Raw genomic sequence first — 25,120 nt, forward strand, 5'->3', positions numbered from 1 at the left:
TCTTCTTTGCAGTCAGTGATGTTGCTGTCCTGTAGCACTCAGTGTAATCATTCCAGAACCCTGCAATGTCTGTAGCTTATTTCCTACACAAGTTCTCCCTGCTTTGTATCCTTCAGGCTGCACTGAGATAACCTGGCCACTGCTCATGGAAATAGGGGTGAGACACAGGAGCACAATGCTTGTATGCCAAGGAGCCTGGACTTTAGGGTTCTAGAAAGGAGATGCATTATGTGTTCATGGCTTCCCGTTCTTCACACAGGAAATTGGTTTGGAGAAACAAGTCTTGGTCATGTAGTCAAATGCACACTCCAAAGTGTGAAAGTCAGTGCATAGTCCAAAAATTAAATTGTACAGACAGTGCACTGAGGCTTCCTAATCTTCTGGTGCTGGATGGTGCAAGCATACCTCTTTTAATATAGTTTTGTGTACAAAATACTGAATTCTTATGGAGGAAATATTTTCTTAATGGGCAGAAATGGGCAGGGACTCTGCAGTTTACTTTCTCTGGTTGATTGAAACTGATGCCATAGGACAAGACTCCAGTGCTGTGACTGACCCTCCTGAGCCATGTAGTTCCTCCTTCACATGAGGCAGTGCCTTCCTGAGGACAAGCTGGGTTTTATCCCAGGGAACACATTCCTCAGTCCCAAAGGAACTACAGTACAGTGCTTCTTGCACCTTCTCAGACAATGGCTCTGGGATGTGCAGGAACAAAGGGTAAATGGAAATTTAATACTTACAGGCTGACCTAAGTCTCACACACAAACTTAATTTATATGTTTCAGTTGTACTGAATGACAAGATTATCTGAAGTTGCCCAGGTTGCCAGTAATGTCCCTCTTGGTGACAGAGGTAGGGCTTGGACTGGGAGAGCAAAACAAGATCACAAGGTGCTTGTTAGTCATCTGTGCTTATCTCTCTGCAACTAAATCCAATAAAACCTTTCATGAATCCGTCAGGGCTCCCCAAGATTTAATAATGATCTGTTACACTAGAATATATTTATCAGCAGAGGTTGAGAGGTAATAAGTGCCTGTGTGGAGAGATAAGAAATAAAGTATAAAAACCTCTAGGCAAAGATGCTCTGGGCTGTCTCTTGCTGAAAACAAAAATTAAAATAGTGTTCTACCACACTTTTATGGGCAGTTGTGCAGCACAGCAGTCCTTTCATCCTGCCTAATAGAGTTAGAAACCCCATGGAGCCAAATGCAAGAGGGATGTTATTGACATGTTTGCCAGCAAACATCCTGGAATAGCTAATGAAACAATGTGTTTTTCAGTGCTGGGAAGGTCTGTTTTGTTTGGGGAGATGCAGAGAGGTGTAGTTTGATGTTATTGACAGCAGCCTGCTGCTCAGTTCAAATGATTCTCTGGGCTTTCTCCATGTCATTATTTTAGCAGGCTCTGGTTGTTTTTCCTTCTGCAACCAGGCACATTCATGAGCCTGGAGGACATGTACGTTCCTGTCACACTGATGCAGACACACAGCAAGAGTGATGGAGCAGGTTCCCCTCCTTGGAGCCAGCCCAGCCACCTCTGAGAGCAGCTTTGATACTCTGCAAACCCTTGTGCTGGTCATGGCCCTGAAACGAGTTAGTGCCTGTGTGCCATGCCAGCCTGGAGTTGTTTGACTTCTCCACCACAGTTCTGTAATGGTTATTCAAGCATGTAGTTGTTCCTGGTGTTAGTTCCTGGCTGTGAACCCCCAGCTCAGCTTCTGTCCAGCCTGGCTCTTACAGCAGTGGGGCTTTGAGGATGCTCTCTCCTTTCACTGGGCCCCTCTGAGGAGGCACAAGGGTGAGGAGTGGTAGGAGCTAGAGCAGACCACTTGAATTGAAGACAGTGGGAGAGAGATTCTGTGTGCAAAAGGGTAAATCAGGGGTAATAGAAGTTTGTGTTATGTAAGACAATGCTATCTCTTATACAATGGCATTCATGTGTGCTAACATCAGCAACAGGATTACAAGTTCTTACAAGCCACACCAGAGCTGATCCTTGAGCTTCCTAAACAACAGTAGCTGTGCTTTGGGGATTTCTAAAATACTTGATTTACTCTCAGAGGGGCTCTCAGGGCAGCCCCAGGTGCAGTTCTCAAGGACACAGCTCTCAATTCCCTCTAGCTAACAACAGCTCATCCCATGACAGCAGATGTCATGCAGATTTAGTTGTTCTGTGTCCCAAATAGCCACTGTTATTATCTTCATAATAATTTTAACAGATTTATCAGCATGACATGCCACTAAAACAATATGGATATTCTCTTGTTTTCAGCTAAACTATTCAAATCTGAATTTATAATTAATTTGTTAACACAGTCGCCTAATGCTCCATTGCTCACACAGGATAATCAGGGTTCTTGTCATTCCCCTGGAATGGGGATTCAGAGCACAATAAGCTTTTGTAACAAAATTACCGTGGTCTGACTTCTTGAGCAGTGGGGAAGATGAGGTTTCCAACTGTTTCTACAAGGAAATTTAAAAGATAATGTTAATCTCTGGCGTTGGCATTTTGTACATTAGAGATCAGGCTTCAAATGAAATTTCTTGCCTCCTTCGAAGATTTTTTTGTTTTTTAACAGCAGATAAATTGGTTTTGCCTGTAAGCAAACAAGTTATGCTGTAGACTATCAATGGGTATAAATTAAGCACCTTCCTTGTTTTAAAATTGAAGCTTAGTTTCTTAGTAAGTATAAATTGTTGCATCTTTTTCCGTGCAAAACTTTGTCAAAGTAAGGAAATGGGTGTGCCACAGCTCCCAACAGCAGTGCTGTGCTGTGCCCTGCCCAGGCAGGCTGCACAAGGACAAAGAGCCCAGAGGTTTGTCCTACTTCAAAAGAAGTCCCATTATTAGTAGTTACAAATATACAAATTACACATAAACAGTCAAGCATTAAGTTATGGTTATTTTCTAGATTATGCTTCTCATTACTTCATTGTAACCAGATAAAAAGAACTGTTTTCTTTCTTTGTTCTTTTTAATTAGGTTACAGCCATCCCTCTCTGATAAAGCTTTTACAGCAGCCACAGAACCTGGTAAGTGAATTAGAACATGAAGTACGTGAAGGAGTTCTCTCTCTCCTTGTCGTGGCCTTTCTCTTCTTAGACTGATAGTGAATGCTAGTGATTCAATTTAACCTATGACAGGATCTGCTTGCTTTACTTCTAGATGAAAAGAGCTTGGTAGTGTTTAAGAAGACACCAGAACCTCTGGGAAGTTTCACAAAAAGTGAACATTTGGGTGGTGCAAGCACTTGATATATTTGCAACCACATTTAAATCATAGTTCAAACATACTGTCTCAAATTAATCGTTTTAGTAATGTTTTCTGAAGATTTTTTTGAGCCTGAAAGCAAGCCCAAAACCTTGAGAGGGGATGCAGTATCTTGGACATGGTGCCCTACATCTGGAATGCTGTGGGAAGTTCAGGGGTTTTTTTTGAAGTTGGTGACTGATTCCCACCTCCTAAGTGCTCTCTAGCAGGGTAAAGAAATGCAGACTTTTGAGTTCCCTGAGCTGATTTCCTTTGTGGAGTACTCATCTCTTTAGGTGAGAAATTCTGCTTTTCCCAGGACTAAAATACTTCGAGTTAAATTTAAAAAAAAACAAACAAACAAAAAAAACCCAACCAACAAAATACCAGGACTAGAAATGCTGGAGTTATCAAAGGCAGATCTGGATGTTTTGGAATATTTATGAATAGTTATATTAACTCATAAAGATGATTTCTGAGAATAATATCTTCGCTATAATGCAGCAGTAGGCATAGTCAGATTTCAGAAACAAAACAAAAAACAACAAACAAAAATCCCAAAACCAATGAAAAAATCAAAAAGCCCTGTTGCTGGTGGCAGTTGCTGATTTCCCCTCTGGGGAAGGGCAGGTGACACTCCTGGAAGCCTGCAGTGGAGGAACTCCTCCAAAGTCCTGCACGAGTGGCACAGCTTGGGTTGGTGTTAGTAAAGGGATTGGTGTTTTCCTGGAGGGACTTTTCATTTGGTTTGTCTGTAATGCTCCACATACCCTCTCTGTAGCCAGCTATCAACACAGAATGTGCATCTGTTTATTTGAGCCCACAGCAGCTTGATGTCAATGTTCTGTTTTTCTCAGTTCTGGGTATCTCATTAACTACAAAAGAAAAATACACTTTTCTGCTTGATGGGAAATGTTATCAATTGATTGTGACAGCTCATAATCAAATTCACAACAAATTTGTGGTCTTCTCTTTTTGACTTGATATGAAAATTTACTTCTGAACATGAGATTAAAAGTCAAGTAAGATTTCTCATAGCTACTAAACAAAAATGTTGTGTTAACCTGTCATTAGCACCCTTGCTTAGGTTTTCTTTTAAACTTGAGTCTGTTGAAACAGTGTTTTGGGAGTAGGACCTTAAACAATTCCCAAAGTCCTAGCTCATCCAGCGTTCTGTCTTGTGTGATACTTGGTTTTCCCTAAGCATCCTGATGAAATGTCCTGAAATGTGTGACCACTTCCACCTTCTGCTGTGCCTCACACTTCTTGGAACAAATATTTGTGTTGAGGAGAAGGACTGAAGGATGCTGATAAATGTGCAAGCTTCAGCTGCACTGAAAATAGGAGTGTTCTGGGGGAGGCTGTGTGTCCCTTCTGGAGACCTATTGAGACTTAACTTGTCAAAGCTCAGCCTTTCATTTCAGCCATTACTTGTTCAACAAGAAAAGCAACAAACAAAAGAAAAGGGCAAATAAAGCTGCTTGGCAGTTGGCAAATTTATTGAGCTTGTCCTTCTCTGAGAAAATTTAATTTAAAATAAAGAGTAGCATGGTATGAATTGAATAAGATTACCCACAAAGACCAAGAGCAGCAATGAATCAATTTTAATCCATGACACAATTTAAATTAATTGCATAAATGTGACATTCATCTCCATTAGTGGACTGGGGAGGCTGAGGGGCTTCTTCCAGAGCTGTTCCTTAGAAATCCCTGTGTGGGCTGCAGGCTGCTGTTCCCTGACACCAAAATTACCTTTCCCAAAGGTGTGACCCCTGATGTGGCCAGTTCACAGCACCACTGAAGCTGGAAGGGAGCTCAGGTGGTCTCTTGGCCACCCTCCTGCTCCAAGATGGGTGGCTGTGAGATGAGACCAGGGTGCTCAGGGCTCTGTCTGGGACCTTGAAGGTCTCCAGAAGAGCAGCCTGTTTCACTGCTTCACTGTTCTCTTCCTGCAAAACCTTTTCCCTATACCCAAACCAGTACTTCTCATGCTTTGATCCATGCCCCTGGCTCCTCATCTTCCATTGAAGAGCCTGGCTCTACCTTCCCACTGTTCCAAAGTGGTCTGTCTTGAAGCTCAGTAAGGATGAAAATGCTGCTGTCCTAAATAAATTTAGCTAATCCAACTGAAAGCCAGTAATAAGGATTTAAAAGCATATTTCCTGTGTGTAAGGAAAATGGAGATTGAGCAGCTAAAATGGCAATATTGAAGAGGAAATGTCAGTGTGAGTTAGCATGCACCTTTCCTAAGGTGTCCTGCAAGAATAAAGTAGTAAGGATTAGACAGGAAAACATGTGCTAAGGCAGGAATAGTAGTCCCTACCTTAAAACTACTGTGCCATGATACAGACTTCTGCCTGGTATTTATAACTGGAATAAAATGGAACTGCTTTGATATCAACATATTTTCCATGTGATAGCAAGAGCTAACAATTCCTCTTCCTTTGTTGTTTCAGAGCACTTTTATCAACAGACCTGCCCTAGGGATTTTACCTCCAGAGAACTTCACAGAAAAGCTGAAGGAGTCTTTGCTATCAGTGAGTTTGAGATATCTGTGGACTGATCACTGTTATTATCATCACTGTTATTATCACGTTGCACTATACTTGTGTTCAGTATTTCAAGAGTAATTTTCTGTCTTTGCTGACAGGTGGCTCCTAAGGGTTTGTCACAGGTGATGACCATGTCTTGTGGATCCTGCTCTAATGAAAATGCCTTTAAAGCCATATTCATGTGGTACAGAGTAAGTAAAACATTAAGATATTTTTGTAGGTTTAGATGTAGAAATGTATATTTACTCATAATCAGAATTGTTACTGCAAAACAAAGGGAAGCTTGGAGATTGTCTTGTTCATTATGTTCTTTATATTCAGTCTAGTATAAAATGTTTATTAAAATGTCTTTGTCTAAGCTTTTACTTTATGTTGACACAGCTTTAGAAGTTGTAAAGGAAAGGAAACAAAGAAAATGCAGATCATAGTCAGCATATGAAAGGCATAGTCAGGGTCTTCCTTGACTCCAGTGTTAAACACCAGCATTACTGTTTGTGGTTCAGCCATAAATGCATTGGTTACAGCTGCAGGAACACTCATGTTGGATTGTTTGGGTTTTTGCAGAACAAGGAGAGGGGCCATAATAATGTCACAAAAGAAGAACTGGAATCCTGCATGATTAACCAGGTAACATTGGTTCTTTACCACACCTACAGATGTACCTCTGGTTTGGGCTTGGAAGGGAAGATTGGGAGGAAAAGTTTGGTTTGCTCCATGTGAAATGGAATCTGGGCTTTGTACATTTAGGAAATGGTGAAATACAGACTGCTCCCAACAAGTATCAGGGAGTCCTCAGGAATGCATGGGGGTGCAGCACAGGGGGAGGTTTATGGGGTGACCAATGTACTTGGTGAAGGACAGGCTGTGGCAACTTGTGGCACCTGGTGGAAGAGGAGCTCAGGGGGCAGTGAGGGGATGTGAGCCCCTTGCTGACCCCACTGTGTGCTCTGCTTGCAGCCCCCTGGCTGTCCTGACTACGCCATGCTCTCCTTCATGGGCGGCTTCCACGGCAGGACCCTGGGTAAGCTGGCCCTTGTCCCCCTCAGCTCACTCTGCTTGTCCTTAGACACACAGTGGGGAAGCTGTAGGTTCATTAAGGTTTGCCTTGGAAGCCCCACCAGCACTGGAATGTTTGAGTGACAGTAGGAATTGATTTTATGTTTTTTGAAAAGTCCTTTTCAGACAGACTGTTATTTTCATTCTGAATCCACAGTTTCCTGTCTGTCTCCTGGGGTACAATCACCACAAACATGCTGTCACTCACTTCTACTGGTTGATATCACTCAGCCCCTGTTCTAAGCATGTTACCTGGGAGTGCTCTAAGTGTGAGCTTTGTGAGCAGTTGTCTTTGGAAGGATGAAACCCACCCTATCTGAGCAACCTGTCAGACTGACAGAGCTTCTCCTGCTCTTCTGGGACAGTGCATGTGGAAACTGATGCTTAAAATCTAGAGCAATCCATTTAAGTCTGATTAAATCCAACTACCCACTATTTCAGAAGACAGTAAAAACACAGAGCAGTTAAGAGAATTCTACAGTCAGGTCATTTTTCACCTCTTGGTAGCTTTTTTCTTGTATTGTTCCTACATGGGTATTATTTCAATTTTTCCCTCTCTGGGCTTAGGTTGCTTAGCTACAACTCACTCTAAAGCAATTCACAAACTGGACATTCCATCACTGGACTGGCCTATTGCTCCATTTCCAAGGCTAAAGTATCCCCTGGAAGACTTTGTGAAGGAGAATCAACAGGAAGAAGCCCGTTGTTTAGAGGAGGTAAAAAATTCCCTGGCAGCTTTCTGTTGTTTTTGATTTGAAATAATGAATAGTGTTGGTAGGATTAGTGCTTTTCACTAAAAGAATGTTTTCAGGGATTGGAACAGGCTGTGATTGGACCAGCATTCACTGTTGTTTACAGTCAGACCTTTCTCCCTGCCAGCTCACTGGGAATACAGGGCTGCATGAGTGATACCAAAGAGAAATTTCACCCTCAGAACTTCATTGTATCACAGTGAACTCTGCCAGCCCTTACCAAAGGGCCATGGGCTGAGAGAGAGCACAGTGTGGACAGCCCTCTCTGCAGAGAGAGCCTCTAACATTATTTCAGCATTTCCAGCTTTTCCATGGCAGCTTCTGGCATAAAGCTGTGATTGTGCAGGGATGGACCTGTGAGTCCACTTGGCCAAACCTGCCTCACTTCAGAGAACACAGAAAGCACAGCAAATGGCTTCCCTGGGGCTGCTCCAGGGTAGCTTTGGTGGGAGAAATACAATGCTGGAAGCCATTATTGTAAAAACAAACAAACAAACCAAAAAGCCAAACATTTTCTTAGCAAGTCTGTGCTTGGCTTACCGGCTCCCTTTGGAAACTGTTGCTGTGTACAGCCTACAGGGCCTGAGGGCTCTGAGGGGGATTTCAAGCACAAACACACCATTAATAGCAGCAACTGACACTAGGAGGTTAATGAGAATTATCTGTCAGCCCCTTACAGCAACAGGATTTCTGCACTATTTAATCTGATTAATTTTCATATATGAGAAGTGGGTGACTGGAAAAAGTGACTTTTCCAGATTACCTTTTCTAATACATTAGCAGAGTTTTGGTTTCTGACAGAAAATCTATCCCCTTCCATATCACCCAGGTGGAATGACAGCTGTGGCACAGTGAGCTGCAGTGGTGCTCAGCACACTGCCAGCTGAACCTGGCTAGAGCTTCCACAGCACTGTAGATAAATGTGCAGTGTGATTAGGACATGACTTAAACCCTTTCAGGAACAAGAAGGCAGTGTTAAGTGCTGGAGCAGCCACTTGTTAATCCTTTGTGCTTCCTGGTACCTTTATAGCCAGGAATGCAAAGCTGAAGTTCTGATGAGATTTAATCTAGCTGTGAGGAAGTACACAAATGTTCTGGAAGGAGGCTGTACCATAAGTGTTTGATTCACAGGTGGAAGACCTGATTGTAAAGTACAGGAAAAAGAAGAAGATTGTGGCTGGAATCATTGTGGAACCCATACAATCAGAGGGTGGGGACAATCATGCTTCAGATGACTTCTTCAGAAAGCTGAGAGATATTGCCAGAAAGGTAATAAAACATTTCTCTGGGTACTCAGTGCTGGCAAAAACCTGCACCCACACATTGTGGATGTCCCCAGCTTTGCCCTGCCCCAGTCTCTTGGAGAGTTTCACAGACTTCCTTAGTTATGTACCACAATACCTGCTCTCTTTCATTTGATTCACACCTAATGGCTTCCTCTATCCAATAAATTATCTTCTAATTTCAAAGTGAGAGAGAAATTACTCCATGATTAATTAGATATTAATTTTGCATGTGTGTTTCTTAAATGATACTGCTAGTTGGTTGAGGAGGTTCCATTTCTGAAGAAGCAGGTTGTGAAAAGTAGAAATTTTTAATGACATTTTTTTTAACTGAAAAAAAAAAAAAAAAAGCTGAAGCACAACTTGAGTCCAGCTGTAATGTTGATGTTCCAATAAAACAATGAAAAGGACAGATGGCTTTGTATTTGGAATGTAAAGTTACCTATTTAGAAGAGATGCTGCCAAAAGTACTTACCTATTGTTTTTAAATTCAGTATTACGATATAGCTTTCTCTCCCTGTCACAAAGTTTGGACAAAACAGTCCTTCACATAAAAACCCCACACTGCCAGCTCACATGAGTAGCTCTTCCAGCAGAGCTGTCTGAAAAGGCAGCTTTTCATGCCCCCTAAAGTGACCAGCTCATGCTGCTGGCACTGCCTCTGTGCCACATAATGCCCAGCTCTGACTGGGGGCAGAGAATTCATATTTCAAACAAACAAAGCCCCTAGAAATGACACTCTGCTTCCTTCAGGGGCTTTGAAAATGCCATCTCTGCTCCTCCCAGATGTTTTCAGGCATCCTCTAGAAATGCTCAAAAATATATAAAAGCATGTACTTGATGATTATGGGTAGAAAACAAGTTTCTGGTGCCTTCCTGAAAAAACAGCTGAATTTTTACTGTGAAATCTGACACATGAGTGCATTGGTGGGGGATTCAGGAGGGCATGGGGCAGTGAAGGGAGAGGAAGGAGAGGTGTTGCCTGTGATTGTCTGGTGTTGGTGTGTTCACTAAGAGAGCTTCTGGTTTGGGAAGGAGGGTTCACATTCCTGCTCCTGTGTCTGTCTCTGCAGCATGGCTGTGCTTTCCTGGTGGACGAGGTGCAGACAGGAGGTGGCTGCACAGGAAAATTCTGGGCACACGAGCACTGGGGCCTGGATGACCCAGCTGATGTGGTCACATTCAGTAAGAAGATGATGACAGGAGGATTTTTCCACAAAGAGGAGTTCAGGCCAAATGCAGTAAGATTTTTGATGAAACTTGAACTCTGTGGTAGTTGGTGACCCCCTGAGGAGTGACTGTAACATCCATGGAAGGGACAAGGTTTCTTCCAGCAGTGCAGGTTCAGCTGAATGGGGCTGCTGTTTTACAGAAACTTGCTGTGTGCTCACACAATAGGTGTCATCACCTCTTCACTTTTATTCCAGTTGTTGTCAGTCACCAAGGTCATAAAGCTGGTGGTGGGGAGAGGAGAACTGGGTTAGGCCTGATGGAATAAACCTTCAGTACAAAATCCAACCACAGACACCTTCTCCTATAGGGCAACTTGGGAATTTCAGAGCTTGTATGTCAGCATTACAGATTCTGTCAGCAAGATTTCAGTCTTTGCATTAATGGCATTTTAGATGTAATAAACAAAAAAGTCAAATTAAGGGGAAGAACATAAAGCTTGATGTAAAAGGCTGTATAGATGATGCTGATTTGCTGTCATCTGTAGCTGTGTTTGTGAGATGTCAGAGCAGCAAGGCAGAGAAGCATGAAGTAATCACCCTGTGTTTCAGCTCAGCAATGGGGTTTTGCTTCATAACATAAAAAAGGGAGGTTGGTGAGATTAGTGCATGCCTTTTCATACACCACATGTTTGCAAGGCCAGTGTGATGCCTTGCTTTTCTCAATTTAGAGTGACTTGCCAGGAAACAAGTTCCACAACTCTCTTTCCACTCTTTCCCCAGCCCTACCGGATTTTTAACACCTGGCTTGGAGATCCATCCAAGAACCTTATGCTTGCTGAAGTCATTAAGGTTATTAAAACAGAAGACCTTCTAAACAATGCAACCCACGCTGGGAAAGCACTACTGACTGGGCTGCTGGATTTGCAGGTAAACATCTGGAAGGAATTTAGAGAAGGAGGAGAAATTTGCTGCTGAAGTAGGATCTGACCTCATCCAGTTTAAACATTTGGACTGAGGAACTCCAGCTGGGGTCTATACCATGATAATAACTTCAACACAGGTCTGAATAAATGTGTCCCATTTGGAATTGAAGTAGACTTTCTTTTACTGATTTGAAAATGCTGGTTTATATACCTTAATCCAATATAAAGGGTGATTCTCAAAATATCTGAAGGTATGTACTGCAGCTAATTAAATTACTATGCTAGAAGGTTTTGTTACCATAAGCAGCTGGCATTTCTTTGTCCTGAAGTTTTTTTTAAAGGAAGGTGCTTTCATATTTTGTTCTGCTGGGATGTTGAAATAAGAAAATTTTATCTTTCCATCCCTTGTTAAAGCTTCTACTGTGGAGCTCTACGGACAGGCATTTAAGGATAGGCTTGCAGGTGCTCACCTCCCAATGGCATTTTGCATAGAATAATTCCAAACACAGTCTCTGCTCTCTGCACACCTTTAAGACATAGCAGGCAGGAGAACAGAAAGTACTGTAATCTCATACTTTGGAGGGCCAGAATACAACTAGTCCTATCCAAAAGATGAGGATTGTGATTACGTGATGCAGATGCTACTGGCAAGTGTCTCAGTGCAGGGTAAGAATGAGCTGTTTCTAGCCCCAGTGCAGATGGTTTATGCTCAGGTTTTCCTGGAGTCCACTGTAGATGTAAATAAGGTGTGTTATGCTCGTTCCAGCTCATGGGTCAGATTCATTCTCCCTCCCTGCTTTGTGTTGGGCTCTGCAGGCTGAGCAGGACACGAGGCCATGTGAGGCACTCTCCACTCCAGTGGAGCAAGGAGGCAGCAGGGTTTCCACCTGGCAGAGCCAGCTTGCCACCAGGTGTCCTCTGTTGCAGCAGCTGCCATGTGCTTGTCTGTTCTCTCTCTGCAGGCTCGTTACCCCCATCTCATCAGCAGAGTGAGAGGAAGAGGAACATTCTGTTCATTTGACACTCCAAATGATGCAACTAGAAACAAGTTAATTACAATAGCCAGAAACAAAGGTAAGAAACTGTGTGTGGATGAGCTTCATGTGACAAACAGCATTCACATGTGGAGGCAATGCTTCACATTTTCCTTTTCATATTGTGTTTGAGTATTTCAGTATCAGAGGACAGCAGTGAAATGACAAAGTTGAATTTAGACTTTTCTGGAAATCCTTATTGTCAGAGACCTCAGAGCAGGCTGTTGCATGGTGTGAACATTTACCAGTCTCTGCAAGTCTGAGGTTACTGGAAGAGATCTGTGTAGGGAATGAGTTTTTATGACATCAGGTTCAGAGTCCTCTGCAGTGACTTTAGGTGCCCATGGACATGCTTACTTCTAGAAACAGGAAAGTTAGAGGAAAGTTAATATTTGTCAGGAAAACACAGGGAGAAGAACGATGAGTTTTATAAATACATAATTCCTACACCTAGGAATATCTAATGATGAAATACAAGTGCCTAAAATGGGCACAGATCTACAGTGACAGCCCTCTTTTACCAGCTGCAGACAGGCCCAGGTATCAAGAGGGGAACCTTGGGATCCACACCTAACATTCTTTTAATTTAACTGTGTGGGCCCCATGTTTGCTGCTGTCTGTTTTTGCTGTTACTCCTATCCCTTGAAAGAAGCAGGCAGGGTGCATCTAAACTGTGGTGATACCAAAATTCTAGAGTGTAAAGGACACCATTTTTTGTTCTTGGAAACTAAGGCAGCAGGGAGAGAAGGCAAGTGGTTTGTTTCATGGTTAACCAAGGCTCTGCTTTTGAGGCAGGGTAAGCTAATCTTTGCTTGGGTTCTCATTGCTCAAGCATTTCCAAGAATTGATTTTGGGCTAAAAAGTGCATTTAAAGCACTGCAGGGAGAGGTTTGCAGGCACTGAGACATTTTAACTTCTTGTCATTAAAAACGAATTAGTTTAAAAACCAATGCAAAGAAACCTCCTGTGTCTTGTTGTGGCACCAAGATACTTGACCAGGAGAGTACTGCAGCTCTGAAATCTCAGATGCTGTTTAGGCTCTGTGCTGGATGGATTCTTTCCATTGCTGCCAGGATTGGTCCCAATACTCCAAATGTTTTATAGAACAGGTCCAGCACCCACTGTGCTCTTCTCAGCTGCTGTGAAGCTTGAGGCCGTTCACACCACAAGGTGCTGTACCATAGGTGTGGCTGGCAGGGTTTGGGGAGCTTCTGTTGGCCCTTCACATTGAGGGTATCCTCATTCAGAGCTGCATTTTTGTGGATATTTGGCAAAGATGGAAATGACTAGAGGACCTATTCTGTTCTCATTTCAGGTGTTGTTCTGGGAGGCTGTGGAGACAGATCCATCCGTTTTCGTCCAACGCTGATCTTCAAGGATCACCATGCACACCTCTTCCTGAACATCTTCAGTGACATCTTAGCAAACTTCAAGTAAAAAGCAGTTCCCTTGCACTGAACAGCTGATTATGAAATTAGTTTGCATTAATTCATGTCCTCTCTACTTACAAACTAAGTGTAAAGTCATAAACTGAGGTTTGTGTTCTGTCTGTAATCCTGCCCCAGGCAAGCTGCTCCATGCACGTGTGCCCCAGGCAGAGCATTGGCACTGGTCACCAGCAGGTACATGCAGCTGTCCCTCCCTGTGCATTCCCTAGACAATGTGGCCTGGTGCATTCCCTAGAGCCTCCCTCTTCTGGCCTGGGCCATGTTAACTGCAGAGTCCTCCCTACAGCCACGTCCCTGACTCTCACTGTCAGAACAGGACCTGGTACAGTCTGTTTCCACAGCTGACCCTGGCAGATTTGCGTCCAGAAGCAGCAGCAAGTGTGGCCAACACTGAGAGCCACACGCCTGCCACACAGTGCCGTTCTCTCACGGCAGCTGGAATAAAACCAGTGTTTCAAGGAAAGCTCTGCTTTCCACCACTGCCAAGCACAGTATTTCACAGAATAATTTCCAGCTTTATTCCCTGGAGTACAGGCATCTGCCATACCCTGCAGCAGGGCACCCTCAGCTCTGCCCAGCCTGCGCTCACTGCTTCACAGGGCACTGATGCCCTCAGCCACACCTACAGCACTGCGAGTGGCACTGAAGCCCTTGTCCTCTTGTCCTCATCACGGATGGGTTTTAAAACTTTTGACTTCTCTTACAAGTAGACTTGTACAGAGAAAACTACCCTGAAGTATATAATTTGACAAAGCTTAGAGAACCATGCAAAGCACATTCTTCCACTTCTGCCAGCAGTCTAGAATGATTCCAGATTATTTTACCATTTGGCCAGAACACACAATAGCCATTAATTTATCTATTATAACTTCTACACAAATACTTGAGGTATTTTGTAAAACTAAAGCAGAAATGCCATTATCTGGTATCAGAGCCACTACAGTGAAGGCCTAGTCCTGACTGCACATTTATAATGCAAAGTAATTCTATTTTTGTTCTAATAGTATCTTCTAAGTCATGCATACTTCAGAGATCTTCTAGAAAGCCACAGGATCAAAAAAGTGTCAACAGTTCATTAATTTGTTTCTCTTCAGATAATTGTTTTGGATGTCTCTTTACTGTTTGCTGAAGGCTGACTTGAACTAGAACTGGTGCCTTTCTTTTTCTTTTTCTTAGTGAGCATCTGGATTTTGTTTACTAAGTTAAGCTTTTTGTTGTGCACCAAATAACAGGGACCACAATGGACTTTTACAGTTGCCCTTTCAGGACCTGACCACAATTTTAAAGTACATCATAAGAGACAGAGAAGTTAAAAGATTTACATGTTCAATACAGCTACCAAAATGTGAAAAGGTTCCGTACCTGCTTTGAGAAGTGTTAATCATGGTTTTCCCATTTTCAAGTACTGGTATTGGGAAACTCAAGCACAGTCACTTCTGCCAGCTTAAACCCAGTGGGATTTCTGTAAACCTCTGCAGAAAGCAGAATTCTGGTGCCAGCTGGGCAGAACCTGAGCAGGTTTTTGAACAGAGGTTGTAAAAATCTGGGGGAAGGACCGGTAAAAATTGGTGTTCAACAAAACTTCATTGTCATTGCTGTCCTTGTAAGCGTATTATCAGCAAAAGGAAAGTCAAACCAAGAACTGGATTTGACAGCATTTTGGGAATTAGTTTGTTCAACATATCAGTGCAGTAGTTTTAGTGAATGTCTCTAGCAAGTCTTGTACTTTTACAGAAGCAAAGGTCCAGTAATTTGAAGTCTTACCACATCTTCACTTTTATTATGACTACTCTAGGTGTTTTTATAATTTTTACTGACACTCAGTAACTGTATAATTGTGTACAACATGTTGATGAAATTGTTAGAGAATACATAGAAAGCACTGCAGCTGAAGCATATAAAGTTAATATTGTTTACAGCATACTGTGGACAGTGCCAAATAAATGTTTAAACAAATACTTAAGTACACTTCATGGTGTAACTAGTAACTGTACACAGATTCATAACAAATGACATCAATCATGTGTAATCAATATTCTTAAATAAAATATTTATAATTGAACTTCTCCAGGGCTTTTCATTTTATACCCAGTACATGCCTAAACTGAACCATAAGTGCACATTAAATACATTCTGATGCAGCCAAACCTCCAAAACCACAGTGTACCAGTCCAGCCCACTGTATTTTGCTGTTGTGCTGTTTATGCTGAGGAATATTTGGATTTCTTTTGATATTGCCAGGCTACAAAGTATCAGCCAAAATTTAAACTCATAGAACCCCATTAGGAAAAGTTCAACATGAGAAATAGTAATTCAGGGTTACCCTGTGCACTTCAATGGCAATTTTACTTAACTGCCTTTGCTTATCTGCCAAGAAACAGAGGTTTCACTTCACAGGAGGAAGAAGTAAGGAAAGAACAGTCCAGATCACTGGTGAGAGTCAGTTTATTTACCAGTTTCAAAGGAAGTTAGAACTAGAAGAGGGGTGTAAGGAGTATCTTGCTTCTGACAATTCAAAAATTGTTACATGTTACAGGTGATAGGTTTGGTTTTTCCTTGGGTTTAAATTCCTCATTTCTGCTGAGGTTTTGCAAAAGGAGGAATCATGCCAGTACCATGGAGTAAGACCACAATCCTTCATGGAGACAGGTGCAGCTTTTCCCGTTCCAATGAAGAATGGCAACTTCTGTAAGAGGCTCCTGGATTATTGTCCCAGCTTTAACTTAGCAGCTAGCTGCCAGTGTCTCTTGCAGCACTCATCCTTGTTTTGCCCAGTTCCACTCTCATCCTGGAGGACCCTCCTGGGGCCAGTTCAGCCCACACACCTTCCCAGTTTAGCCCACACACCTTCCCAGTTCCCTCAATTGCATTAACACGTGAGCATGTCCTTCTCTGACATCCATCACGTGGATGGACCAGACCAGCTTTAATTCCAGAAATTAGCTAAAAGATTGAAGTGAGGATGCTCTGGCAGCTCCTGCATTTAATTTCAAGAGCTTTTTCACACTTCCTAACAAGCAGATGCCAAGTGAATCAAAAGCCAAGGTCAGCCCCAGTAATTTGGCCTCCTACAGCACGTTCCAAGGACAGTTCAGGCTTGGAATGCTGTGACATGACTGAATCCTACATGGAACAAGCACTCATCACACCACACACAAGCTGCAAGACCTTTAATCCAGTGCTTTACTACTGTGACTTTCTACACTGGGTGCACTTAGAGCAGGCTTTGCACAGGAAAAGGACAGAGATGTGTAGTTTGGTACTTAAACCTCATGGAACAATAAGCACACTGAACATGCAACATGGAAAATCACTGGAAATGAGCTGCTGTGTCACTCAAGTTCTCCAAATATTTGAGTAAATTTCTGTCTGTCTACGATCTGGCCATACTTAATTGTAAAATACAAAGTATCTGTACTGTTATACCGTTTGAACTGGTGAAGCAGCTCATCCTTGCTATCTCCTACTTCATCCAAAGTCACCACTGTCTCTATGGGACAGTAAATATCATTACGTCTTCCCCAAAACGTCAAGTGGGCCACTCTGACAGTTTGTCCCATTTCACTTAAGTAGATTAATCCAATAATTCTTCTGAAAAAGTAGCTCATGCCATACAACATTGCCCCAGCAAAGACAGCAATGCCAGTTGTATAGAAGAGGATGTTCTGAGACACCTGGTCCTGCAGGTAGAGGTAGCAGATGGGAGGCAGCATGATCATGGAGGTGGCAGTCTGCAACAGCTTCAGTCTCGACAGGACCCTGCAGTATTTTATCCCTGGGAACCTGTAGACCAGTTTGAATTCTTCTGTGCTCCCATCCACAGCCTTCTGTTGGACCACAGCAGCAGGGGCCGAGTGGGACAGACACACAGACAGCTCTCGTGGTCTCCTGAGGTAATTACTGAAACCATGAACTCGCTGGGTTTGTGACTGCAAACACTTCCACGAACCAAAAATCCAGGGCAGGCCAGCATCTTCCCTTCTCCATGACCTTGTCCAGAACTCCTTCCGTACACATCTCCCAAAAGCTGGTGCCTTGCAGACTTTAATCCTAGCTGTGCAGAGCCAAGCCTGTAAAGCAAGAGTCCCACAGGTCATCATTTGAGTTCTCTTCAAAACCTCATCACTGAGCTCAGAGTTGGACCCTCGGGCACCTACAGACAGTAAAGTACAAGCCCCAGCTCACTGTAACCTTAAACCAGCGTTCTGATAGGAAACTGCTGTTTGTCCCCGCACCTCTCCCTGCACAAACTTTGCTAACACAACTGATAACAGTAAGCTCATCTCTGAGCCTTACACATCCCCTGCCTCTCGCTGTCTGAGCACTATACCAGCGAAAGCTGCTTCTACCTGCCGAAATCGGCGACTCTTGAATAATCACTTGAACAGCAACTTTAGGGAAAGAGAAAAGTGCACCAAGCGCGGTAAAGGGGAGGAGAGCGCGCTAGGCCGAAGGCGGCAGCAGACGCTGGGAACAGCAGAACCGAGGGGAAAAGGCAGGACGGGAAAGGCCGCGCTGCCCCCGCCGTGCCGCAGCACGCGGCTGTGCCCGGAGCCGCACCGAGCGGGCCGCGAGGGGATGGGGACAGGGATGGGGGAACCGGGGAAGGGAAGGAGATGAGGGAACGGGGGAAGGAGACGGGGAAAGCGGAGAAGGAAGGAGGGGAATGGGTAGAAGGAGGGGAATGGGTAGCAGCCCGCCCGCCATCCCGCCGCTCACCGCCGCCATGGCCCCGCCGCCTCAGCGCGGCTGCGCCCCGGCCCGCGCGCGGCCCGCCGGGAGGGGCGGCCCCAGCTCCGGCCCCAGCCCCGGCCCCAGCTCCAGCCATGGCGCCGCCGCCCTCGGTGCTCTGCCTGTTCGACGTGGACGGCACCCTGACAGCCCCGCGCCAGGCGAGTGCAGGACGGGCTGCGAGCCCGCGGGGAGCGGTCGGATGGCACAGCGCGTTCCCCCGCGGGGCCCGGCGTGTGCCGCATGCCGCGGGCTCTGGGCACACTTAACACGTTTAACTCTGCTTAAAGACCCGCACCGTGCCGCGAGTCTGTCTCATTGCTGCGGCATGGAGGCGCTGGCCTCTGGCCAATCTGACGGCTCTGTTTTGGACCCCAGAAAATCTCGGCGGAGATGGCGGCGTTCCTGCAGCGGCTGCGGCAGAAGGTGAAGGTGGGAGTGGTGGGCGGCTCGGACATGGCCAAGATCCGCGAGCAGCTGGGCGAGGACGGTAAGGGCCCGGCTGATGCAATCCCCGCCGGGACGGTTCAAGGTTGAGCCCCGCTCATCCCCTCGCGTCCCTCTGAGCGGCTTCCTGGTGTGCTGTGGTGCGCTCCGCTGTGGGGAGCTGCTAACCGGCCTTCGGTGTGTCAAAGTCAAATCAAGAGATTGTTACTAATGGTGAGATCTTGGCTCTGTGACAGAACAGGAGGGCTTTTTCACACTGCTGGGTGCCGTGGAGTCGTGTATGTGACATACACGTGTGTGCAGCACATCCCTCGAGGAGCTGGTTTAGTTCACTGTGGGGTTGTGATGCAGTGATGGACTCTCGCCTTAGTCCTTCATTAATGGTCTTTACTTAACTGATGCCACTGAGAGCCTCCTGTAGTGCCCAGACAGCTCAGAGTTTGTTTGCCTTCCAAGTGGTCTCCAGTAAATCTGACTCACAACTCCCAGAGATCTGCTGAAGTTGACTGATACTGAGGAAACAAACCCAAAAGGGCAGTATTTGACTTGCTCTAGCCAGGCTGTGTACCAGGTGTTTGTAGTATTTGAGGTGTTTGATCATTTCTTTACACCTAAAGCAAAGAGTCACATGCCTCTAAGTAAAACCACAGGTAAGTCAAACAAAGGACTTTGTGTGACCTGAGGTGTGCGTTAATCACAGTGAGGAATGGGACTAGCATTAATCTTGAGCTTGACACTATGATGAAAGCATGAAACTTTCATGATTTGGAGCTAATGTTTGCTGTATTTTAACCTATTTCACATTTGAGATAATTCTGCATTAAGTATATATGGGAAATGATGAGTTACTGTCTTTTTGCTTGTTTGCAGTGATTGAAAAATATGACTACGTGTTCCCAGAAAATGGCCTGGTAGCATACAAAGATGGGAAGTTCTTGAGCAAGCAGGTAAGTATGAAATTTCCAATAGTGGGAAAAAGAAATTTTCTAAATAATATTTTGATTTATTTTCAGTCCTCTGCAATCACCCTTCCAAAGACCAAAATTACTGCTGCTTTCATGTGTTAGTCCTGTTAATGGATCATTCATTTGCCATGTAATGTTTAACATAAGTAATGGAGAGTAAACATTTAAAAGAGATCCTGGCTGAATTTGCTGCCTTGACCAGTGCTTCCAGTTTACTGCAGGAACAAGCTCCATTTCTTCATGCTTGGCTATAGCCAAATGCAGCTTTTTGTTTAGGGCTGCTGCCTGTAGCACACAGTTTCCTTCTGAAGCAGGTACAAGCAGGAATCATATTAAAGGACAGTTAGGTGTTATAAAATGAACAAAAAGAGAAATGAGAGCCTTTAGTTGGTACCATGTGATCATCAGCTGATGTTACTGATTGAAGGCATGTTTGTTTCTCTGTGGCATTAACCATGCCTGATTATCCAATGTCTGTGTTTTCCATGTGGCTTGCTTTTAGAATCTCAAATTCTGGACCCTTGGTTGAATGGTGTTTGTTTTGTTAGAGCATTCAGGGCCACCTGGGTGAGGACATCCTTCAAGATGTCATCAACTACTGCCTGAGTTACATTGCAAAGATTAAACTTCCAAAGAAGAGGTATGTGCACACAGACATCTCAATGTGGCCATGTTCTCTGTGGGTATAAAGCTCAGCTCAGGGTGCTCTGCAAAAAAATGAGTAATTTCTGTTTAGGGAACAGCACTGTGTGTGTGAAACAGAGCTCCATCCTGGAGCACAGGGTTTAAAATACTGATTTAGCATTTTATGTCAGAGGGAAGGAGATTCAGTTTTGAAGTAGGAGTGTTCCCTTGCCATGTCTGTAATTCAGCAGCATGGTGTTTTCCAGAGATGAGAAGTGCAGCTCTGTGTGATGTGTGAGGTGCAGCTGCTCCAGACACTGAAATGTGTGGTGTGAGGCAGGGCAGGACACTGCCCACATTGCTGTGAATTTTGCACCTTCACACCAAAACTAACAGCCTGGCCTATCAAGTCTGAGGTTGTTGAGATGCTCCAGTCATATTTGTTAAACTAAATCATGCTTTTAAAAGCCAGTAAGGATGATGTTGAGGTTGCCAGATTCAAAGTCCAAAAGACTTATTAGTGCCAGAGGTACTTGCATGTTTAGAGTTTATACATACAGTGAGACAGCTGATTCCCTTAAGAATTAAATGGAAATGTATTCTGATATTTAGCGTTTTGAGCAATTCTCTCATCTTTTTCCTGTCTTGTTGATCAATTCCCTTGCAGAGGCACTTTCATTGAGTTCCGAAACGGGATGTTAAATGTGTCCCCCATTGGAAGAAGCTGCAGCCAGGAAGAACGACTTGAGTTCTATGAACTTGATAAAGTGAGTTACAACTCTTGAAAAATACCCAGCTCTTCTGGAGGAGGCAGTTATGGCCAGGTTATGATTTGTAAAAAACTTTTATGATTTGCATTTTATTTTCAGTTTAATCCTTTCCATGTGTTTTAACTAATTTCCTCATTCAGACCTCAAGCTAAAGACAATTTTTTTTTGTTGGAATAGCAAAGATTACTTGCAGAAGATGGGTTTGGCTCACATTTTTAATCCAATGTCCAGGGTACTGAACATCCTGCTTCTGTACATGGGGTTTCTAAAAAGACCCTGTCCTAGGTAAAACCATACTTTCTTGTTGTCATCTATAGTGTAACCAGCCTGAGTCCATTCAAGTCAACAAAACCATTCTTTTTTAGAGGTGTTTTTGGATTATCTTTTCATTGGTAAGTCAACACAGCATGTAACTGATGTTTGGTTTTGTTTCCTTTTTTTCTTAACAGAAGGAGCATATAAGAGAGAAATTTGTAGCTGATCTACAAAGAGAATTTGCAGGCAAAGGCCTCACATTTTCTATAGGTAATACTTTAAAAGAATGTAATTTTAAGCATCAATAATTTAAATTTCATTTAAGTTATACTATTTTATGGCTGTGACATCCCATCTCATTTGTGTGACAGGTCTCTCTAGGGTGGTTGCAGGTAAGACTGAGCCTCCTTTTCCTCTGAGGCTTTTATTGGGACATTTTAATTGAAATCCATCAACAAAGAGAACTTCATTTCTTGTCAATCAGTTTATTGTCCTTTAATGTCAGTTGTGTGACTGATTCTGCACATTTTGGAAGATATTAGATGCTTTGGATTAGTCAGAGTTGTTTCTGTGAATCAGTTTTGATCAGAACTACTCCCTCAGTGCTGTTTCAGTTGCCCGGGTTCTTCAACTATACCTGCATTGTGTGGGAGGAAGGAAAGAATCCAAAAGCAAGTGCAAGCTTAAGGAAAAAATTATAATAAGGGGGAATTCATTTTTGATGCATTTTTTTCTCTTTTACCTTCTCTCCTAATATATTACCACACTCCTGCCTTTTATTAATTTTCAGAATTGCAAAGTATTGTTGGTATTAGTGCCAAAGCACTAAGGCAAAAGTGAACTGTAGTGCAGCTCTCCTCTCTCCTTTATGTTGTAACCTTTTGGACACCTGCTTCAGCTGGGAATCATGTTCTTAGGTATTGGTGAAGGCTAAGGGCTCAGAATTGGAACAGCTGTTGTCCTGTTAGGGTGTGCTGAAAGGGCTGATTTCTTCTCTTTCCTACTCTGAAAGCCTTAGGAAGTCTTTTGCCTATGATTTTATGGCTGTACATGTATCAGTGGCTGTGTACATTTGTGTCCTTTCTTTCTAAAAGTAAAGAGGTTAAATGTAACTCTTTTTAAAAGGTTCATTTGGATAGCAGTGAGTATTTGGGAACATACTCAGATTTTGTTGAATGGATAAATAATCTCTGAATCACACCTATAAAACATTTTGTAGGGTCTAACAGACTCCAGGGTCTAACAACATTTCTGTGTCTTCTGCAGAGCTCCCTCTGCCTAAAATTTTACCCAACTTAGTTTTTTTTTCACTTCCTCTCCCTTCAGAAATACATTCTTAAAATGAAACAGGTGTTGGTTCCTCTCTCTCCTAGGAGGGCAAATCAGCATCGATGTGTTCCCAAATGGCTGGGATAAAAGGTACTGCTTAGGAATTGTTGCCAAGGATGGATACAAGACTATTTATTTCTTTGGAGACAAGACCATGCCAGTGAGTACATTAGTTTGATATATTAATTTGAGAGCTGCTGTAATTAGACCTCGAGGAGTGTAGGTTCTAACCTTATAACCTTAATCCTGACAAGAGCTGAAGTCAGGATATAAACATGTGTCCATGTTTAGCTGGCTGCAGCTGGAAGTTTTCCCTCTGTTTCCTGAACTGAACACAGAGTTCTTGCCTTAACAGAGGTTGTTTTAAAACTGAACTTCTCTGATTCTGTTAAACACCTGGGTGACATGACTGTGTGAAACTGATTGTCCTACCTGGTCAGTATAGACTGAGTCTTCTTGTTGGCTGGTGTTTATTAAACATATCTATTTTCTGTCTTATTTAACACTGTGCCTTTGCTCACTACTCTGTCTCCACCCTGGGGAACTGAACAGAGTCCCTTTCCCTCAGCATGGGCAGAGCTCTGCAGGGCAATTCAGAGGCTTTTAAAAATCCTGAGCAGAGAACTGAGCTAGTGAGGGCACTGGCAAGCACAAGGACTTGCTTGAACTTAAGGCTGGCTGTGTGAATATGGCCAAGGGACAGTGTCAGGCTGTTTTATAAGAAAAGGCTTAGTTTTATAAGAACTCAGTTATAAAACTCTTAAGTTACACAGGACTTTATAAATTATAAAATGTGAAGTTTTATAAGAAAAAGACAGACTTGAAATTAATTTTTTCCCCCCAACATCAGCTGCAAAAGTAATCATCTGTCCCTGTGGCACAGAGCTTGCTGACAGTTCATTTTAAACCCTCTAAGTGGCAGTGCAGCATTTCCAGAGAGCTGAAGTACCAAGAGCTGATGCTGACCCTGTGAAAGCAGTGTGGCAAACAGAAAGTTGGGAATGAAGCTATGGATTTGGGGTTCTGTGCTCATATAGGGGCAGTGTTGGTGTTTATTGAGCCTAATCAGTGCAGGCCCTTGGAAAAAGTTCATTTTTCCCTGTTTCCCTTCATATTCCCATTTTTTAACAATGCTTTGTGCTAAATAAAGGTAAATCCTCTTCTGCTTCCAGGGAGGGAATGACTATGAAATTTTCACAGACTCCAGAACAGAAGGCCACAGTGTCACATCCCCACAGGATACAAGAAGAATCTGTGAAGAGCTGTTTTTTAAATAAAAGGGTTTGAGAATTCACACTTCCAAGACGGTTAAAACAGCAAAATAACTTGAAACATCATCTTCCTACTGTATTGGTTTTTTGTAATTGGTCATGAATAGCAGGTGCTTTGCAGGTCAGTTATTACTGAAGGGAAATGTTGTAATTGAAGACCCCTTGCTGACAGGGAAACACAGCAGACCTCATTTAGCACCATCTTTCAGTTCCCAGGTGCATAGGTACATTGTTTTCTTTTTGCTTGTGGGGGTTTGGGTTGGGTTATATTTTGGATTGTTTTTTAAGATACCTGTAAACTTGCTTAACTAGTTCATTATTATTTAGGGAGGGAAGGGGAGGTATAATCCTGATCTAGTTGATTCATGGTCTCAAAATTTGCCTGAAAGGCTTAATCCCTATTTTTTTATGTTGAGGTTGTTTTTTAAAAGATGCAGGTTTTTTTTTTTTTAATACTTACCTTGTGCTATATGAATTAATGTGAATTATAAGACAGTTGGGATTTTCTTGTCTAAAACTGGAAGATGAGTAGAAGGGAAAGGTTTTATTTCTTCCTGGGGTTGGGAAGGTGGCACTGAACCAGAAGTCCCTGACTGCTATCCCTGGGAATGCTGAACCAGCTGGTGCCAAAATTCCCTCCTCAGGATGGACATGGTGCCAAGGCACAGTCAAGTCATGATGCCTACACACTTTGCAGACCAAATCTATGAAATCATGTGTAAAAATTACTTAAAATAACTTTAGCACATTAGCAAAATACATTTCTGCTAGTTTCTGATCACTTTTTGAGATTCCTGGCTAAGACATTAAGGGTAGGTAAGATTTATCATACTACAGAAATGACCTAAATTGTTTCTATTAAAATTCAAATCAATGCCTGATACTCTGTATAACTGTTAATATTACTTTTCTCATCTGGCATTAGGAAAGTAATCTTGAGCATGAGCGGTTTGATTTAGTAAAGGAGAATAAAATCTGATTTTATCCTGAAAAAATACTGTTTCAATTTGTCATTTTGGTAAATAAAATACTTAAAGCAGACCTGTTGCATGCTACCTGTCTGAACAAAGAAATGAGTAACTTGAATCTTTCCAGTTCCAGGTTCCTGGGCTACTTGCGCAGTAAAAAAGCAGAAAATCAAATCTTTGTGTACCACCCAAAACCCCCAAAAGAGCTTAAAAGAAAAGGGGGAGCTGCAATGCACCTCATGCACCAAAACTATTTTGTCTTCTAGCACACTTCTTCCCTAGCTAATTCCT

The 25,120-nt window shown here is 43.1% G+C and overlaps 3 protein-coding genes across 5 annotated transcripts in view; 2 read left to right on the top strand and 1 right to left on the bottom strand.

Moving 5' to 3' along the window:
- ABAT (4-aminobutyrate aminotransferase) overlaps positions 1-15,531 on the top strand; it is a 48,468-nt gene extending 32,937 nt beyond the window's left edge. For all 3 annotated transcript variants that reach the window (XM_033073708.2, XM_033073707.2, XM_033073706.2), the window contains exons 6-16: positions 2,983-3,032; positions 5,706-5,786; positions 5,900-5,992; positions 6,366-6,428; positions 6,759-6,822; positions 7,425-7,573; positions 8,741-8,878; positions 9,966-10,133; positions 10,845-10,991; positions 11,950-12,061; positions 13,337-15,531. In XM_033073708.2, coding sequence (XP_032929599.1) covers positions 2,983-3,032; positions 5,706-5,786; positions 5,900-5,992; positions 6,366-6,428; positions 6,759-6,822; positions 7,425-7,573; positions 8,741-8,878; positions 9,966-10,133; positions 10,845-10,991; positions 11,950-12,061; positions 13,337-13,458 — 1,187 coding nt within the window. In that variant the 3' untranslated portion in view covers positions 13,459-15,531. The remainder of the gene's footprint in view (positions 1-2,982; positions 3,033-5,705; positions 5,787-5,899; positions 5,993-6,365; positions 6,429-6,758; positions 6,823-7,424; positions 7,574-8,740; positions 8,879-9,965; positions 10,134-10,844; positions 10,992-11,949; positions 12,062-13,336) is intronic.
- A 1,093-nt stretch (positions 15,532-16,624) lies between these two features.
- On the bottom strand, positions 16,625-18,234 carry TMEM186 (transmembrane protein 186). Its single transcript, XM_033073710.1, has 2 exons — positions 18,189-18,234; positions 16,625-17,539 (listed from the first exon to the last, which is right to left on the bottom strand). The coding sequence occupies exons 1-2, from the start codon at positions 18,195-18,197 to the stop codon at positions 16,802-16,804; spliced, it is 747 nt and encodes a 248-aa protein (XP_032929601.1). The 5' UTR covers positions 18,198-18,234; the 3' UTR covers positions 16,625-16,801.
- A 38-nt stretch (positions 18,235-18,272) lies between these two features.
- Positions 18,273-24,902, top strand: PMM2 (phosphomannomutase 2). The gene is made up of 8 exons (XM_033074518.1): positions 18,273-18,361; positions 18,579-18,690; positions 19,518-19,594; positions 20,161-20,252; positions 20,904-21,003; positions 21,456-21,531; positions 22,635-22,750; positions 23,763-24,902. Exons 1-8 carry the CDS (start codon positions 18,296-18,298, stop codon positions 23,865-23,867), a joined length of 744 nt encoding a protein of 247 aa, XP_032930409.1. The 5' UTR covers positions 18,273-18,295; the 3' UTR covers positions 23,868-24,902.
- Positions 24,903-25,120: the final 218 nt, after the last annotated feature.

This window comes from Catharus ustulatus, chromosome 16, assembly GCF_009819885.2.
Source record: "Catharus ustulatus isolate bCatUst1 chromosome 16, bCatUst1.pri.v2, whole genome shotgun sequence".
Taxonomy (NCBI): domain Eukaryota; kingdom Metazoa; phylum Chordata; class Aves; order Passeriformes; family Turdidae; genus Catharus; species Catharus ustulatus.

What these genes read in the sequence shown, in the direction of transcription:
- PMM2 (XM_033074518.1), top strand. Translation starts at nt 18,296, where the DNA reads ATGGCGCCGCCGCCCTCGGTGCTCTGCCTGTTCGACGTGGACGGCACC. An exon ending in CCCTGACAGCCCCGCGCCAG is followed by an intron (nt 18,362 to 18,578) that starts GCGAGTGCAGGA and finishes TTTGGACCCCAG; the next exon opens with AAAATCTCGGCGGAGATGGC. An exon ending in AGGCCTCACATTTTCTATAG is followed by an intron (nt 21,532 to 22,634) that starts GTAATACTTTAA and finishes TCTCTCTCCTAG; the next exon opens with GAGGGCAAATCAGCATCGAT.